General features: G+C 29.7%; 1 protein-coding gene across 1 annotated transcript; it reads right to left on the bottom strand.

Annotated features, from left to right (window-relative positions):
• Window positions 1–8,480: 8,480 nt before the first annotated feature.
• LOC126555767 (piggyBac transposable element-derived protein 3-like) lies at window positions 8,481–10,162 on the bottom strand. The gene has a single exon (XM_050210651.1). It carries the CDS (start codon window positions 10,137–10,139, stop codon window positions 8,658–8,660), a length of 1,482 nt encoding a protein of 493 aa, XP_050066608.1. The 5' UTR covers window positions 10,140–10,162; the 3' UTR covers window positions 8,481–8,657.
• Window positions 10,163–21,213: the final 11,051 nt, after the last annotated feature.

Genomic DNA, 21,213 nt, shown 5'->3' with positions numbered 1-21,213 from the left:
GTTATATCATTTGATTTTGACTTACAATGACAAACATGAGCGGCTTTTACATATTCATTTTTTACATTTCTCTTACATCTCCAACACCGCCTTCCAACAAGCCCTAGAATCAGTACTCTCTAATCCGGTTGAAGACCATAATGAAGAAGGATTAGGTGATCTCCATATCTATGTCGACGATGTTTTAGTGTCATCAAAGGGCTTTGACGACCACCTACGTCGCCTCCGTCTTTTATTTAAAAAAATTGCCATCTCCGGAATGTCCCTAAAATTTATCAAATGTAAATTCCTCCGTGACAAAATTAAATTTTTAGGTCATATTATCACGCCTTCAGGCATGTCAATGGATCCCTCGAAGCTGACAGCTATTCATGACTTCCCAGCTCCCCGACACGAAAAAGACCTTCAGTCGTTCATAGGGTTTTGTAATTTCTACCGGAAATTTGCCGATCATCATGCCTCTCTAATCGGATCGTTAATTTCGTTACTCAAAAAGGGGGTTCCATGGCGATTCACTGAAGCAGATCTGTCCCACTTTAATTCCGTTAAATCCGCATTTACTGAGCGTTTCCTAGCTCATCCTGATTTCAACTTAGAATTCTACTTGCAAACCGATGCCAGCCATCTGGGCCTAGGGGTGGAATTGTTTCAAGTTGATACCCTCAATGAGCGACAAACCATCGGATTTGCTAGTCGAACACTAAACTCTGCTGAGAAAAATTATAGTGTTACTGAGCTAGAGCTACTGTCAATAGTATTTGCGTGTGAAAAATTTCGGGTGTTCATTCTAGGTTACTCAGTCAACGTATTAACCGACCATAAGGCCCTTACTTTTTTATTTCGATGTAGACTCCGCAATGCACGTCTCACTCGCTGGACCCTTGTATTACAAGAATTCGACCTGCGAATTCAATATATAACCGGTCCCAGCAACATAACTGATGCGTTATCTCGCAACCCAGTAAATAGAGATTTAACCAGTAATCAACCCGATTCACATGATATATTTATAATCACTCCCCGTAAGTTACTCTCTGAATACCAGTCGCCGATTGAGTCATTTCAACATATACTTCGTGAACAGCAGACGGATTCAGGGCTTCGGAAAGTAATTGACCTCTTGACGAATCAGTCTATTGTATTGAGTGCCATTATGGAACGTTATTGTATGTATCGAAATGTTTTGTTCTATCGTCGACACCTCGACTCTGATCGGTGGTTGGTATGTATACCTTTACCCCGAGTCGACGAACTAATTTTAAACTTCCATATTCACTTTGGACACGCAGGACCGAGGAAATGTATTTTAGCCATCCGAGATGTATGTTATTTTCGTAGTTTGGGTGTAAGTGTCCGTAGGGTGGTTAAAAGTTGTGATATATGTCAACGTGCGAAACCCAATACAGTGAGGACAGAAGGTGAAATGCAACATGTCCTGGCAAATGCACCCCTACAACTAGTCTGTGTTGACCTATACGGGCCCTTGCCCTCTGGGTGGAATCACGTGAAATATATTTTCGTTGTTCTCGACTGTTTTTCTCGATTTGTCCGATTATTTGTTATCAAACGGTCTACTGCCGTTGTTGTGACACACCGTATGATCAGTGATTATATCGGCGTCCATGGAGCTCCACAGACTGTTGTGTCCGACCATGGCGTCCAGTTCATTAATAAAGTGTGGCAGACCCGCCTTGCGGCACTCGGGATCGCCGTAACAACTACCAGCGTGTATCATCCCCAAAGTAACCCGGCCGAAAGGGTTATGCGGGAATTAGGTCGACTCTTCCGTACGTACTGTCATGAATCTCACACTGAGTGGTCCCGGTATGTTAAATATATTGAGTGGGTGTTGAACAATACCGTGCACGAATCGACGGGTTTCACTCCCAGCGAGATTTTTTTAAAAACAGAAAGATATAGTCCAATTTATGAAGCCGTTGAATGTCCTCCGAGAGGGAGTGATGATTTTGCAATCAAGTTAACTATGGCTGCAGAGATTCAACGCACCAAGGCCGAGAAACGTCAAATTCGTCATGACTGCGGTGGGAAAGCCATTAGGTTTTTGGTCGGGGAGGAAGTTCTCGTTCGTACACATCGATCCTCTTCTGCCGTTGACCATCACATAAAGAAATTCTTTATGTTGTATGAAGGACCGTACAAAATCGTAGAGATTAAAAATTCTAATGCGTATGTCGTGTCTGATCCTGTGACGGATCAAGTTCGTGGAACTTTTAATGTAATTTTTCTTAGAAAATACATCCGTCCTATGACTATTCAGTCATAATAACCTGGTTCAGGAACAAGTTCAATTCCAAACTAACGAAATATGTATACATTGCCTTTCTGTGACGTCTTTCTTGCTGTAGAAGCGACCAGGACAGGCCCGGGACACTTCTACAGGGGGGTTTCTGTAACGGACAAAATCCAATGTAATATATTTCTATTCCGTTAACCCATATAATATGATGCGATTGTGCTCTTCGTCCCGCGGGCCCCTCTGCTGCTGCCCGAAGACGACACCAAGTTATAATGATGTGCACACACATACTGTCACTATTCCTAGTACCCGTGGTCCGGAGTGACCGGACACCAATATATTAATTAGTGTTACCAATTAAAATATTTTATATATATATATATTCTATTATATCGGCCAAGTATGATGACATAACCATTAGGTAACGTCGTCGATGTAAGTTATCATGTGCATGATAAACCTAATGGCCGTATTATCTTGTCACTTGTATTGTTCCACTCCATTGAACAACATGTTGGAGTAGTCAAAATCCATCACCGAGGGCGTCTCGGAGACGACTCTCCAGCCACTGGACATTTTTGGTGATATGTTATATTATTATTTATTATATACAAAATAAATACCTTGGCCGGTATTGAATATTAAATTAAATATTAAACTAGATATACAACTATCTTATATTTGTTATTATTGTTATATACGCGCCGGTAACCGATGCTCGGAGCCGTGCCCTAGTACGATGTGTCGATGTGTGCTACTATATTTAAATTATTATTATTATTCTTTTTTTGCGTGACCTTTACTTGAGGCGAAGTTTTTATGCCGTGTGGCTTTTCTTGGCCATAACGTACCATTCATATTTTTCTTCAATTATTAATATAAATATTACCGGAATAACCATCCCCAAAAAGATTGTGTTAATACTTATTTTTTTATTTATTTTCATTCCTTTTATCCATATACTATTATAAAATCCCGCATGATCCGGTTTCCAAATCTCGGCTGCGGGTTGGCGACCTTACCATTTTCGTCAGGGTACGCTCCACAAACCGAACCTGGGTACAAGATTGTGTGAGACGTTACACCCACTATAAAACGTTTACTTTTATTTTTATTTAAGTACCTAAATACCTACTAATATTTTTACAAAATACAATTATAAATATATATATAGTATACATTTATATACTACTAAAGTTGTGACTTATAATATACTTATTGTTAATTTATAATATATTTTCAAAGTAAAAATTCTAATCTTCTTTTTTTCATAACAGCAAACTCGTCAATAATAGCCGATGGATTATCCATAAATTGTCCACTTATTTCCCTTTCTATGGAAAGTAATGTCAAATCATTTAGTCTAGAACTTTTCATAGTTGATCTGGGGTATGTTTTCACTCTTCTCATTGTTGAAAAGTTTCTTTCAGCAGAAACACTAGGTATAGGAATTACAACAATAAGTTCAATTACTTGTTTTAATTCTTCAAATCCAACTTAATAACTTTGTACTTCATTCAAAGACCAGAACTAGATGAAAATAATGTTTTCCCTAATGCACATTGATATTTTAGTTTAATGAGAAATTCATCAGACCGATAAAGTGGAAAAGTTTTTGCAAAATTACATAGTATTTCACAGTCTAAAAATTCTTTTGAAGTTTGGTCTAATACACCTAAATCTGCATAAAATTCACCATTTTCATCAAACCGCCTGTTCATTTCAACACATATGACATCTTAAATATTATAAAATATAATTTTAAGTTCAGTATTTTTTCATAATTTGAAAAAATACGTAATTTAACAGTAGTAAAAGTTATGCAATAATCTGTCATTCTACTTGAGCATTGAGACATCCTATTTGAAGAAACATCATTATTTGATGGTGTAGATACGTTTACATTTTGTGCAATTATCAATGACTGTTCATATAATTCATAGAAATTTTTATCCTTGCGTAAATCCGCAATTTGTTTTTTTGTTGCCTTAATTAATATAGTGTACTATCCTATATTTAAAGTAGATGACTGTAAGTTAATTGAAAGACAGTTTACGATGTTTAATATTTTATTTAAACAAACAAGTATGACAATAACTTAAAACTTGGCAAACTGTAAAATCAACCCTTTTGCCTATGCAGCCTCTCGTTTTTTAGAACTTTCTTTAAATGTATTAAGAACTTTTAAAATACTACCAAAATCAGTTTTGAAGAATTGTATACTTTCATATTTTGAGACCCATCAAGTATCACAGTGCTGTGGGATTTTGAAATTTGTTTCTTAGAAAAAAGCATGATGACGAAGAGTAGATACTGATTGAAATGCAAAAGTAGCTTCTAATAAGCCTATTATTTCGCCTACTTCTTGAACATTTTGTGTAACATTAACAAGAACTAGATTTAGCCTGTGAGCATGGCAATGTATGTATGGGCATGGATTTTTTGCTTAAGTTCTTATTTTTGTTTGAACACTTGAAAATTCTCCCGGCATAACCGAAGCACCATCATATGATTGACTAACACATTTACCAATGTCTAAACCCATGTTATTTAAAAATAATATCAATCTGTTACACAACGCTTGAGCATTTAATTCATTTAATTCAATGAATCCTAAAAAGCTTTATTTTATTTTTGAATCGTGTACATATCTTATACAAACGCTCATTTGTTCAATTTTCGATTCATCTCTAGCCTCATCAACAATTAAACTAAAAATGTTGCTCCCAAGATAAAATTCTTTTACTATTTTATGTAATGTAAGATTCGATGTAGCTTTCATTAAATCATTTTGTATATCAGGTAACGTATATTTACTATTTTTTGATAATGATTTAAAATTAGTTTTAAAATTTTCATTTTCTAATGAAAGTAATTTAATCATTTTTAAAAAATTACCTTCGTTTACGTCATGACAAGGCCAATTTGGATTATCTGTATCTTCAGTAGAATTTATTTTTTTATGTTCTCGTAATTCCAATGTCTTGTCGAGAACAATACAAAATGCATCGTATTCAAGGTGCGTCCGCTGGATAAAATCCCACCAGGGGCAAAATAAACATTACTTAAAATATAATATACTCACTAATTAAATAATAGAAGAATCAAATTAATAGTGGTATTTAATAATAAAATAATAATATTTAGATGTTTAGTAATTTGACGTAAACAATATTCTTATATTCATTAAAATTTGTAGGTACATTTAAACATTATTAATCATTAAATAAAAATTGAACTCTTCTTGGTTGCATACAAAATAACTGAATAACATCATCTATAACCTTTTCTTTTTCTTTTTTAACAATGTCTTTATGAATATACTATAGTAGAGCTATGGATTAATCTATCTTTTGAGATTGAATTATGGATCCAGGTTTTTAACCTTTTTAATGAATTCTAAAATAATAGTATAATAGTTTAAAGATGTATGTTATAAATTATAAAATAAAATAAATAAGTTTTTTTATCCTGGAAAATAAAACAATTTAATTTAGATTTGAAATAACTATCATTATTTATAGAAAATCTCTAAAGGTAAAACCATGAAATTAAATTGTTTACTTTTATAGATGCTTTTATGAATACAATAATAATATACCTGAAAGACTTTTCATCACTGCAAGTCGTTGCTGGAAGTGAAATTGCTATCATAGCACACATTCGTATAGAAGGAAGTTATTCAGTTTCTTTAAAAACATCAGTGAAATCCATCGTATCTGACACTTCTTTTGAATTCCACATATTATACTATACTAAACCTTCCTCTACAATATTGTCCACAAATTCTCCATAAAATTGTTTAATTCGATTGAGATGCTCAGTTATTCCCTATCTTGAGAACTTTTTTAAACTTATTGGATGTAGAGAAAATATGCAAAAAGCATCATCATTTTTTTTTTTGAAACCGAAATGTTAAAGATGATATTAATGAGACCAAATATGGAAGAAAAACTGACATTCTGTAGTAGTCAATTGGATTATTTGTAGGATAATTAGATCTCAAGGTCTGTTTTGAAGTAATTCTGGGTACCACAAATTCAATATCAACATCATCAGCATACTGTTTAATATCTTTCATCAAAATGTTAAAAAACCTGTTCACTATTACTTCTATCCGCTGAAATAATATCAGTCAATTTTGTACATGCTTGTGTACTGAAAATAAATCAATATCTACACCTTGTAGTTTATTAGTGACTGGTTCAATAATAGCTTAATATTTTGCAATTACCCTTAAACAAACTAAAACTGTAGAGAAGTTATTGAATTAAAAATATATACTGATTTAACTGATGTATCCTTATAACCAATTATTTTAAGATAATTAAGAGCTTCAACAATATCAATATACTTTTCATAGAACTTCCTCAAAGCCTTGTGGGATTCTGACCATCTTGTTAAATACAATTTTGTCAAACTTGGAGCAACTGAACTTCTAAGAGAACTTTCTTTAAAAAAATTAATTGTTTCTTTAAGAATTGCGATTGTATTCCTAATTTCTGGAATAGAATTTAATTCATTTAGAATTAAATTTAATTTGTGACTTGAACAATGTATATATATATACATTGCTTTATTACACTTATCTTGAATTCGTTTTTGTACCCCACTAATATGACCAGACATAGTACTGGCACCATCATATCATTGACCAATTCATTTATTTAAATCCATCCCCAATCAAGCAATGACTTAATTATTCATTTGAAATATTTTTTGTATCTAATTTATTAAGTGCTATAAATCCAAGAAAATCTTCTCTCATAGTTGGGGATTGATTTTCTATAAATGTATACCTTATACATATTGATATTTGTTCTGTTCCACATATATCCATTGTTTCATCAGCAAGGATAGAATAACATTCAGCTTTTTTTATTTGTTCCAAAATTATATTTGAAGTAATAGACCCAAAAATATTAATAAATTCATTTTGAATACGATGTGATAAATAACTTGCATTCTTTGGAGCATTTTTAAAATGATCCTCTAAAATATTATCACCAAACTCTACTCTAAACTTCAAAAAATCATTAAACAATGCAGAATCGTCAGAATAACCTCTTAATGGTAAGCCATGTGTCCCAAGAAAAAATATTGATGAAACTATTGACTTTGGCTTTAATGTATTAGTCTCTGTCATTAATTTAACTGAATTATCAATAATTTGATGAACATTTGTTGTTTTGTTTAACATAACAGAAATAAAATCTTTGGATTTTAATGTTGTAAACTTATGCCATTTACTATTTAAATGAACTTTTGAAACTCATAAAATTTTTTATAGTTCCAAAAAACGTTTTTTTATAAATACACCTTTAAAACTACCTCTTTTAATTGGAGATTCAAATAGTACACAATATTTACATAATGCACCTTTCAAAACAGACGAATAACACAGCCAATCATAATGCTTAAGCTATTCATGTAAAAAGGGCCTTTTTCCATGTGTAATATCATCTTTAAAGTTATATTTTAGATTTGGAATCTATGGGGTGTTGTAACGTGTCCGCTTCAGCACTCGAAATAGAATTAGATGTATAATAAAGATACACAATTGTTTGTATTATTCAAAGTATTTATTTATTAAAACATAACAACGTCTGTACTGGATTTAGAAGTACATACTCTCGTCGTCTCTCGTATTCGACTCCCCGAGTTTGTCTATCACCTTACTATTTATGCTATGCGGAGTCACCTTATTATGATGACGTCCGTACGATCTCAAGGTGTACTCTATTTCTAGTCATCACCTTTGACCTGCGCACACGCTTTCCTATAATATGGACTTTTAGCAAAGTCAACGAATGTCAGTACATACATACTTATACATATTATTTATATACTAATAATAAGGATTATTACAGGGGTCATAAGTAGTTGGTATTTAAGTAAGTTATCTTGAATATTTGTATTTAAAAAAAGACCAATATCATAATCTGGTTTAATTTCATTAACAGAAGTATCATAAACATTTATCTAAAAGGACAGTATAACTTTATAAAAATGTTATCTGTTGAATGTATTTAACCCTTTCAGACCCAAATTAACTTCTACCACAAAAATTTTTTTTTTTTTGCATATTCCTTTTACTATGGACTCTAATAAAAAAAATTTTAATTTTTGACGGACTTAGGAGTATGTCCTCTATAAGTGACATTGGTTCACTATGGTAACAAAACATATTAAAATCTGAACAATTATTAATAAGTATAATGCGCAATATAATATAATAAAAGAAATATATTTATACTTATAAAAACAACTTTAATTAAAAACAAAATAAAAACAAATCTTTGTGTGTATTACCTGTGATAAAAAAAAAAAAAAAATAATAATATTTTATATATTACCCATATTATATAAAAAAATATTAAAAAAAACTTTCGTTAACATTTTACTGATGAAAATTATAAAAACAATTACTTGTACCATCAAGACATAAGTGGATATTACATTTTATGCAAAATATGTGCGTTTTTCTTTTACATCCAGGATTTTTGCATCTCGAAGTGTGGCCTTTTGTATCAAACTCAGGAAAATGATCAAATTTATCTTTTCGCACATCATCTGTTGGCTGACTAGAATCGACTTTTCGTACTTTGGGTATCGTTGAAACTTCATTATTATCTCCTGTGTCTGCACGAGGTCTTCCCCTGCGTTTTATTGGTACATTTTGGCCTACTTTTATGAGATTTTCCGCAAGTGCCATTCGGAAATGTAGCAGATCTTTTCTTTTATTTTTATTTATGTTATAATGGTCAGCGTCTTTTTTATATTGTATCCAACAGTTAACAACTATTAGATCGAAAGCATGTACAATCATTCGTAGTGTCCATTTTTTTGAACGTATAAATGTTCTATAATAACTGATGAGTTGGTCTACCTTATCGACACCACCCATTGATGTATTGTATGCTGTTATTATTTCCGGCCTTTCAATATTGACGTACATTTTTAATTTTTTATCCCAACGTCTTACAGTGTCCATTTGTCCGGATCCTATATAATTGGAAACTAAGGTAACAGACCTTGTATCATACCATTTCACCATACATAAATTGAAATTCTCCATCTTAGTTGAAATTTCAAAGGCTGTACCTCTCCCCATTTTGGCTAATTGTTTATCGGTTAATAAGGGTGGATCTGCGAATCTATTAGTACGAATAGTACCAACAGAGTATATTTGGTTGGCTTGCAACTGTTCAAATAAATTAAACGTTGAAAAAAAATTATCAAAAAAAAGAAAATGCCTATTTTTTTTAAGGTGTTTTGTTAAATGTAATACTACACTAGCGCCTAGACCAAATTTTTTTTGTGTACTTGTATCTAGTTCAGTGGTAGCCCCTTGATAAAGCAGTATATTGTAAACCATACCACTTTCACCACATAGTAAAAATGCTTTTATACCCCATGGGCAGGGTTTACCTTTTACATATTGCTTCATTTGCAAATGTCCTTTATAGGGAACCATTTGTTCATCGACACTTAACCTTCGTTCTACCGGCAAACTATTACATTTTTTATTAATTGCGTCGTATAAAGGACGAACTTTTATAAATTTATGTGTATTATTTTTTGGAATTTCAGTATTATCGATTAAATTAAAATTTCTACGTAATGTGAAAAATCGATCTCTGGACATATTTTCAATAATAATATTCACTGCAGTAGCATTCTCCCAATATAAACGAACACGCGGATACTTTAGACAGCCCATTATCAAATGAATCCCAATGAACTTTTTTATTTCATTACAATTGGTGGGTTTATATCTAGTTTGCGAATTTTGTATGGCATATAAATTTGTATAATACACAATTTTTTCAAATATATCATCATTTAAATATTCATAAAAATAATCAGTTATAGAAGGCATTTCTGGTGGATAATTTCTTTCTTCTAAATCCTTTATAACTCTTTCCCATTTTATATTTTTTTTTTCAGTTACATTAAAATTAATATTAGTCTGGTTAGAAATTATCTCACTTTCTGTTTCATCCAGCTCGTCTTGGTCATCCCATTGTTCAAAATCTCTCTTACCTTTGATTGCTGAGTAGTCGAGTCACAAAAATTAGACGGGCTCATGTCCTACAATTCGTTTAAAAAAAATTGATTAATTAATAACAGTTAACTAGTACCTAATAAAGTAATAAATATTTACTGTGGTTTGAGATTGTGTTAAAATTTCTTCAGCATCATCAGTTTTTTTTTTCTTTGAAAAATATGAATATAAATTTGTATTTCTTTTACTCATGACTATACTGTAGAAGTCTTATATTTTATACTTTTTAGATAATACTAACAATAAGTATAATAATAATGATTAATTATTATTTATTAATAATCATAAAAATAAACGAGATCACAATATTCACTATTCACAGTTACGGTCTACTGTATACAACAATTACACGACTAACAAACTGTTTAAATCCTTCACCCTCAATTGAACACTTAGGTTTCATATCCATAGAACAATATTTGACACATTTTTTAATAGTTTCATCCTTAAGTTTTTTTTGGTATATCTTTTTTTTCTTATTCATGATTTCAAAATATGCATCAATTTTCTCTTTTGATGCTTTTCCTAAATTACATCTATGTCTGAAAAGTGTAGCAGTAGATGAGTTTTGTCCGTATAGATCCTTACAATTAATACAAGCAATAAATCCTGTAGAAATCTATTCTGGGGAATCAGGATCATCTATATTTTCTACGACATTCAGAACCTTCCTAAACTTTTTCCAAACTTCACTTTTTCCTTCTTGGGGTACTAACGTATATTCTCCAGTATCACTCATTAATTTTCGTTTGATCGAACTTTTAGATACTATTTTTGTTGTGGAAAACTGGATTAATTTGGGCTGGAGAATTTGAAGCCGAAGTAAATACAATATTGGAGGATTCATTATTCAAGGTGGACGTTATACTAAGTTGACTGGACGTTTCAAGGGAACTTATGGAACTCATAAAACTCGAATCCAAAAGATCACGAATATTTTGTGAATCATTCATTATTCTAAAATAGTAAAATTAAAAATATTAAATACTTATTTCTTTAAAAATTGTCCTTATAATAAATAGGTTCAAAGAGTTTTTAGACTTAAGTTATATTAAATTTTGTTTGACTATTATATTCGAATTAAATATGCTTTTTTTGCACGTTTAGAAAAAAAATACTCAATAAAGTTAATAGTCCAAGGCTGGGCAAGTTAACTCTTTTTTTTACCTCGTTAAGTTAAGTTAATTTGAAAAAATCTAAGTTAAGTTTTAAGTTAAAACTTACTTTTCTTTTTTATTTAACTTGTTAAAATTACAAGTCAATTGGAAAAAATAAGTAACTTAACTTAGTTAAAAATAAGTTACTTTTTTCATATAAAACTTATAATTACACCATTTACACATCATGTTAAAGATTTACAAGTAATATGCTATTTCTCATAAGTCGTTTGGTATATTTTGACGTTTTGTAAGTTCCATTAACTATATTAGTATTGTTTAAATATACAGTAACTATAATATTATAGTATATTTAATCACTAATAGGTGTCTAATTGTATTTAAAGACGTTATTTTAAAATCCAGACATAGGTATTGCAGAATACTTCGACAGTCTATAATATTTAGAATACTCAATACCTACATAATCTTATGTAGACATATAGGGGAAACCTGGCTAAGATGGGACACATAACTTGAATTGCATTTAATTAGTTGTATATTTATTTTATTAATAAAATAAAGATATTCATTTGATGTAAAATTATATGTAGTTTCTAAATTTTCAATCAGTTTTGTTATATAATTATTCATTATGCATATATTTGACCTTAACTTAAAGTTGGGTTTTGTCCCATCATGGACCATAGTGAAGGTAAGATGGGACATGGGCAGGGTAAGATGAGACATAGGTCTAAATTTATAACAATTGACATTTATTTCATATCATATTGGTAATAACACATTGTTATTGTTTTTTTTTTTTTTTTTTTTTTTTTTTTATGAACCCAAATATACATCAAACATGTTAATTTGATGTACATCAACATTTATCAGAAAAAGAAGAGTTCTATGTATAAAGTATCAAATGTAGCTATTGTCATATTTGTTTATATTCATAAAAAACCAAACAAGATAAACAAATCTGAATTTTATTATAACAAAACAAAACAAACCATAATAATTTAACTTTTTAAAATATAATAAATTACAAACATAATTATTCAAATTTTTAAAATATATAAAATAACAAACAAAAATATTCAACTTTTTAAAATATATAAAATAACAAACATAAATATTTAACTTTTTAAAATATATAAAATTATTAACATAAATATTTAACTTTTTAAATGTATAAAATTACAAACATAATCATTTAATAATACTTAAAATTAGGTATCAGGTATCTTGTTTACAAATATCACAAATATGGTATAATACTTTGTCACTGTCATCTTCCCCTGCACATGAGCAATGTGCCCATTTGTCACATACCCTACACTGTACCCAGCCTTCGTTTGAAGTTGAGTATGGTTCTCCACAATACAGGCAGCATTCATCATCATTTTCATCAGATGACTTTTTTTTTCCAGTCTTTCTTTTCTTAGTTTTAGTTGCAGTCTTTTTTTTTTAGGAAATAAATTTTTCTTCACACATTTCTGTTTGGCTTTGTCCTTTTGATTTTGCAAATCATTTTTGTATGGAGAACTTGTTAAAATTACAGTTTTACCACGTCGAATATTTTTTTCTTTTTCTTTGCTTACTTTCAATAGGTTGCTGAGGCACAGGCATTATATCTCTAGGAGATACTTTTTCAAAACTAGTTGATGGAACCGGCTTATTTATTTTTGGTGTTGATATAGTTTCTAGATTTACATACGACTCAAGTTTAATATCATCTAACATGTCTATTTGGATATCTTCTAACAGTTCTATTTCAATATTTTCTATTTGCATGATTTCCAAATTTTCTATTTGCAAGTTATCCATTGCATCGTTTTGATTAATGCTTAAAGAATCATTTTCAATATTATTAAATATTTCTTCATCAATGTTTGTCGTTTCAGTAGCCATAAAATCTACATCAGTAAAAACATCAAGATTTCAAAAGTTCATTGGAATTTGTTTGTTTCAAATATGGTTTTATTGATTGGAAATTTTCGACGGATCCAAAACACTTGAAACATTTTTAGTGACATCATTTGATTTAACTTTATTAGGAATCAAAAACCGTTTCATATTATTTATTAAATGTACACTGTAACGACAACGACCATTCGGGATTGTGAATCGCACAATACTAGTAATTATAGGTAGATTATCTACCGTAGATAGTAGATACTAGGTAATTGCTTAAAATGTTAATGATTTTAATCGTGAAACTAATTTTCCAATAAAACTTTATCTCGAGAATTTTGTAAGTAACGTTTTTATCGATTTAGCTATTTTCCAATATTATTTTTACTTATCGTCTATCGACTAGTGTGATAGTCCTAATGATATTTTAATGACGTCGCCGCGCCGTCTTGATACAGACAAATTATTATAGTGTTATAATATTATAGTATACTGTTGTAAAAACGTGTAAAGCGTCCGAATATATTATTTTTAATATTATTGGTATTTTCTAGAGAAAATCTGGGTAGGCCCGGGCCTACCTACTGGCTACGCCCCTGTTTGACACAAAGTGGATGGATATGAATTATATGTTTTTAATCTTAACAAAAATGTGGTATATTCTGAATGTGCTGGATACGAATTATTTCGTACTAAATAAACTAACGACGGAAAATCGTTGGAAAACTTCTGTAAATTCATGGTTTTTAATAAAATTGAAAAAAATACTTAAAAAATACAAATCGATAAGATAATTTATAAGTAAAATAAAAAATAATACAACTTATAGTTCAACGGTTCATTAGTATTTGGTCAAATATTTTAAATTAATGTGTTCTTATTGAATATCATAACTGAAAAATTTATAATGTAACTGGGTTACCATTTAATATTTTCTGAAAAAATGATAGGGAGATTGGTTGCACTGTAAGGAGGATATTCCCCCCTAAATTTTTATCATCTCCCTGTAAAAAATGGAACCAGAAACTCCAAATACATACTACTATGATAGATTTGTATATGTTTTATATTTTTATTTTTTTTTATGGTTTAAAGGGTTTGTAGTGTATTTTTTGAAATTTTAAGTATGTACTTTTTTTAAAGTCTACAATATTACTTACTTACAACCACATAAAAATAATTTAACAAATACTTTTTAAAAGCTAATTAATGTAATTACCATATTATTAATATTTAATTTCAAATAAATTTATATATATTTATAGTTCAAGTACACTTTTGATTGAAAAACTTTAAAAAAACTATCTATACTCCAAGTTCAAATAAAATATTGATTATTAATTATTTCTAATATATTACTATGTAATGAATTTTTTATCTACTGAGAATTCAGTTTTTTATTCATTAACAAAATAATTTTATTGACTTATAACAACATACATAGATTAACTAGTTATACATTGAATTAAATATACATATGGTCATGCTAATATTATACAAAATAGTTATACAGGATTATTATTTCGCGAGTTTATATAATATTAATATATATCGGTTTTGATATTAATTATATTCACAAACATGTAGATATAAATTTGTAACTACTTACAATTATTCGGGATATACGTTACAACGATGTGAACCGGCGTAATCACGAGTATAAAATGAGACAAAGTAATGATAGCTTGTGTAAATGTAAAAAAGTATTATAGCTATATTATGTAGGTATATTACGGCGGCGATATTAGATCGTATAATGCGGGTGCTATCGCAGCGGCAAAAAACACGTATATATAGATATAGTGGTATGTATGGCAACGGACACGATAACAACGGCGATTGCGGCGCGGATGATAATAACGGCGGCGATTACGGCGCGGCTAACAATTTCTGACAGCGCGGCGGAAGACACACTCTGGCACGTGGCTAGTCGGCCGACTGCTTCTAGCCGTCCAATAGCCGTCGGTTAGGAGGCCGATTGGAGACCGAGAGCTGCAGTAGCCAGGTACTAGACACGGTCAGAGCGTGTCGGGAAGGTGAATCCGGTACCGATACGGTGCGTCTTATATCATTTTTCGGTAGAACATGTGCTCGACAGAAGTGTCAGGGCGCACTTCGTGTTTTCTGCCATTTCTACCGATACTGTTTTAGTTATTTGATATAACAGCGACATGGGGGCAAGTAAACCGATATTAAATGATTTTTAAAATTTATTACAGCCTATTAAAATATGTTAATCACCTCTATCGGATAACTAATTTGGCTATCGTTAAAAACTATCGCCCTTGCGCGCTCTCTGTTGTAACAATTAAGCGTGAACTGTTTGTAATGTCGTGAATCAAATACTACTAGCGGTAGTGTTGTGTTCGTTACAACTATTATTATTGTTTGTATTATTTTATGTATCGACCATTCAAAATATTTTTATACATTTTTGTATATTAAAAACTGCGAGTATATTTTTACTATGTTTTTATACTCTATTTCACCTAAGAGTGAACAACTCGCTGACTAAAACACGTTTTTTTCGCGCATGTTTGTTGCCACGAGAGCGCTGACGACAGCTAACAACCAATCACCGTGCTCTTAACACTTGTCGGGGGGTCCGTCGACTGCCGGCGGCTCAGTCTGTATGAGCAGAAACGGTTCATTCTTAGGTGGAATAGAGTATAGATTAGATAGAACTAAGTGATGGATGTAGGTATTTATTATATAATGATGTGCTCTTGTTTTAGTTAAAAAAAAATTAACAAAAATCGTTATTAACAATATTTTTTCATAAGCTTTTAAAGTTCAAATTATTAGGAAATATGTCAAAATCGCGAAAATTTGCAAGTAATTTTGTAGTTGAAAATTCATAAAAAAATTTATATTTTTATATTTACAAAATATTATTAAAACATAATTTATTGCGATTACTAAATTTACAGCACTGCTTATATATTTATATTTTTAACTTACCTTTATTTCACCGTTGAAACTATCTTTTAACATTCGGTCATTTTGAATAGTACCTTTAGTCATTTTTTTTTATTAGAACTGTAATGTTTGCTGTATGGTGCAAATTTCGTTTGCGAATACTACCTACAGATGTGGATTTATTTTTTTATTTTTTTGGCTATGTTGGCAAGTATACTTTTTTTTGTATGAAAAACTTATTCCAATATTTCAGTATCCACATTAAATTTAGTTCGGATAACTGTATTAATAAAACGTTCGATACTTTTAACACCACAATTAATCACCAAACAATTGACGTCAAAATTAAAATAATTATTTATGATTGACATATTTGTAAAAAATATATTATATTATGTTGGTTTCTGTCAAATAATTATTTATTTATTATTTAATTTGTAATACAATTTAAAAATACCAATTTTAGATTAAAAAAAGCAGACTGATAATTAAAGTGGTAAGACTAGCGTTTAGTTTAGCCAGAGACCGATAATTGGCAAGAATCGCAATATTCACGATATGGATAGCCATCTAATAGACCAAGTGTAAAACTTAACAGTCAAAACATTATCCTTATTTTATTAGGTATATTGAAGTTGGAAAATATTTGTTATAAATTGCGGTGTGGAATACCCATTTGATTAGTATTAAGAAAATCAATATTCAATTGAAAATACTAAGAAGACTTGTGTAATATGTTTTTAATACTTTTTAAATTGTATTTTGTATTGTATTTTATTATTTTACTATTAGTTATTTATTATTATTACTAATATTATAGGTACTTATAAAAAAAGTAATGGAACATGGTGTGTATTATGTATAATATCATTAATATTACGTACCTATGGTATTTGATCCATTATTATTTTATTATTCATTAAATTATACTAGTTAGCACTGATGACCACGTATTTATTAGGTATGTAATTTTTATAAGACGAAATATATTTAATTATTATTGTTGTAACTGTATATATTATTTTGGTACAATACAATGTAATAAAATACATTTGTGAATAATTTTAAAATTCTCCACACATTACAAACCCTATGTCGATTCAGTGCGGAGGCCTGAGTACGCATGTACAAATAGACACTTTCACAACACTCTTAGGCCAGTCAAATTAGGTTTGAATTCGGAATTAATTAGTGGAAAGCTGGAAATCGTTTTAATTGCTTAAGTATAAGTCTAGTATTAGGGGAACATGTTTTTCCCCCCACCGAGGTCGGCGTTGGCCGCTATCTTGAAAAACAGCTCTAAAATCGGAGTTTTTTTAGTTTTTTGATAATTATTCAAAAACTATGAGTTTTATGAAAAAATGTCATAAAACTCTGGTCTAAAATATAGGACGCTAAATTCTCTACAAAATCAAGACCAAAAATAATGAGATAAGTCTAATATGAAGGTTCATAAGTGACGTAAAAAAGTACGTTTTTTGAAGTTTTTTAAAAAAAATTGATTTTTTTTTTAGTTTTTTTTAATTTTTTTTGAAATCCGTCAATTTCACGACAAAAAGTCATAACTTGCAATTTTAAGAAATTGTAATTTTACGTCGAACAGTGTTATATTCAATAATTTTGAGTAAGTATCAAGGCCAATAATAGACTTTGAAATTTGACTCTCAAATTATCGGTTACAAATGTAGGCGTTGCAATACGTTTATAACAAATTCGTATGTAAATTATCGTAAAAAAAACCAATCAATATTTATTCCTTTATACCTACTTGTAAATTTAGTTAAAATAGTATGAGTATAGTTACTAAGAAAATAATATTATGTAATTAAATAATCGTAATATGTCATATATTAACTTTTTTTACACAAAAAATCTAAAGATATTGTAATTATTTAATTTGAATTTACACACATATATATATATATATATATATATTAGAGGTCCGTTACCCCAGTACCACCTAAGTATAAATACAGGTCAAAAAAATTCCATCAATTGTTATTTTATTTGTACACATTTGTAATAATAATTTAAACATTTGTACACCTCCCCAAACTCGGGAAAATCCGTTTTCCCGTGGCGGTACTGGTGTAACGTTACCCCGGTACCGCCATCGGCTTGTATTGCACCTACCCACTCCAAATTTGTACCAACGATTGTTATTTTATTTGTACACGTTTGTAATAACAATTTAAACATTTGTACACCTCCCCAAACTCGGGAAAATCCGTTTTCCCATGGCGGTACTGGCGTATTGGAGTAGGTAACTGATAATCCAATACCACGCTTATCATACTAGTCGTTTTCTCCACTACAATATGGTACCAAAAACGCTAAAAAAATCAATTTTATAAAGATTAAGGGTACGAGAAAAATATTTTTTTATATTATAATGTAAACACAATATGGTTTGTAAATTGTATGTACTATGGTTATTTTATATATTAGAATAATTATGATTATTATTATTTTATAATATTGATTATTGTTTAATAACTATACATAAAGAAATACCCTCAATTCGAGTTTAGTACTGTGTACGCAATCATAATCATTAGCGTGCGCACGTGGGAGACAGGGGAGGCGCCCGCCTCCCCTACAAGATTTTTCGCTTTTCCAAAATCGGGAAAATCGGGTGGGGTGATTGGAGTCTGGACCTCCTTAGCTAAGGTATTGCCTCCCTTGCTAAGAATACCTGCGCACTCTTATTTAGACAATAATAAATCAATTATCATTATTGTGAAATATTATGCCGATGGTATCGCGTCGATGTACACTTTACAATTTTACAGGACAAACATTACGTCGGTAGTGTTATTAACGGCGTGCGATTTTAATAAATCTGAATAAATGTAGACAGTAGATACCTATATAGCTTATAATTCATAAGAGTACAAGATACATTTAATATATACACATTACACAAATAAAACAATAACTAATAAATAATTATAGTGATTACGTGTATACGGCCAGATATTCCTATTATGTATGTGGTGTATATGCCAGTGTGTAGATACCTATTTTTGATGACGAGTAATTATTTTGATCGTGTTTTATGAACTTCACTGGGAAAACATAGGCTATGGCAATAGCGGCCCTCCGGAATTCCCGGGTGATGTAGGATAATACAGTTTGTTACAAAAATAATAATATATTTATATTATATATTAATAGTTATTTAAAGAATTCCTCAATAGTTTATGCTTAATACTAATATTAATTTATAATTGGACTGAGAAAATTTTGTCATTTTACCGTCACGTCTAGTATTGACTGGTTGGAACGTGTATACACTCATATTGTTTGACAAAATCAAAAGAGTTTATAGTGTTTTAATAATATTATATTCATTGTCTTTTTATTTTAAACACAACAAAGGACCAAGGTAAGTAAATATTACATTTGTTTATTAATTTGATATAATTTATTACTTGAAGATTATATAGTCTCGGATAAAATAAAATGTAACAATTGTTCAGAGGCCATCACTCAATAAAAAATCGAACTTAAAATTTTTTTGTCTTATATAGTACTCTGTGTTCATGAATTGAGAAACATAGTTTTGTTAAACTATAAAAAACTATAGTTTTTTTTTTTGGTAAACTTTTTATATTGTATTAAACAGATTGTAATATTTATTTTTTTTTTATCGTATAAAATCGGTAAATTGAAATATAATAAAACTGTTTTTAGTAACTATTTTATCTATACTATTTTATAATTCTCAAGTAAGCAATAAGTTGAACCTGATTTCCATCCGAGGCGTGTGTAGTTTATAAATATCCAAGTATTAAGCATAAGAAAATAATACAATTCCCATGAATATTGTTTTATTTTTAAACATTTATTAAAATCGTTTAATTTATTTTTTTAAATTTTTTTAAATATCAATAATTTTTTGTGTAAATGTTTATCTAGTTAACGCAAGAAAAATTAAATTAAAAAGGTATCAATATTTTTTTTAATGTACTATAATATGAGAGTTATTAAATTGGTACATGTTTAAAATCTAAATATTTTATTTCTTATATTTTCTGTAATATTTTGGTGTATAAACGTAAAACCCTTGATTATTGATTTAATAAATCCTATGTTCACTATCAGAAATGTATAAAAATTAAAACTATTTTTATAAATTATTTTAAAATTATTTATACATTGTATTTAAAATAATTCGTTCACAAAATACAGTATTTTTCAATAAGTACAAAAATTCAATCATAAAAGATGCTTTAGGCGGCTACTGTATATACTTGCCAGCAGAATTTAGAATCGCTTAGCGTAGGTACTACTCGTCTTTGTGCAATAGTTTTCAAAATTATTGCAAACAATTGTAAATAATTGTAAATAAAATCCGCAAATTTGTAAATCAGCCGAAAACATAAAAACCAAAAAAAAAAACAAGTCGAATTTTTTTATATTAAGTCCAAATTTTCCAGGCGATCTTTTTAAGACAAAAAAAAAAGTTATCTATAATATAATAAACATTTAATAATTACTTGATTGCATAAAATTAACACATTGATTTACAGTACTGCTATAGCAGTAGTTTTTAAATTTGATGTACGTATATCACTACTGCTATTGCAGTAGTTCAATATTCGTTTATTAAAACTCACTACTGCTATAGCAGTACTATTTTCAATAGTTTTATATGGTAGAGAATTTCCCACTGCCCCACTACAACTCAACGGATCTTTGGGCACTGTATTTTAAAACCACTTATTTCTATTTTTAGTATTTGCTGTTTATGATAATAATATTATCGGTAATATTATTGACAATTATTTACGACAGCTGTTTATTTTAAGGAATAACAATCAGATATTGAATTCACTATTTATAATTTATTTATTTATATAAGCTATCGATTGTTTCGTCATAATATTTAGTTATTTGATGGTACTGCTATAGCAGTAGTGATATACGCACTTGATAATTACTATGTA

This window comes from Aphis gossypii, unplaced genomic scaffold (genome assembly GCF_020184175.1).
Source record: "Aphis gossypii isolate Hap1 unplaced genomic scaffold, ASM2018417v2 Contig01082, whole genome shotgun sequence".
NCBI classification, from domain to species: Eukaryota; Metazoa; Arthropoda; class Insecta; order Hemiptera; family Aphididae; genus Aphis; species Aphis gossypii.
This window is presented reverse-complemented; position numbering and strand designations above follow the sequence as displayed.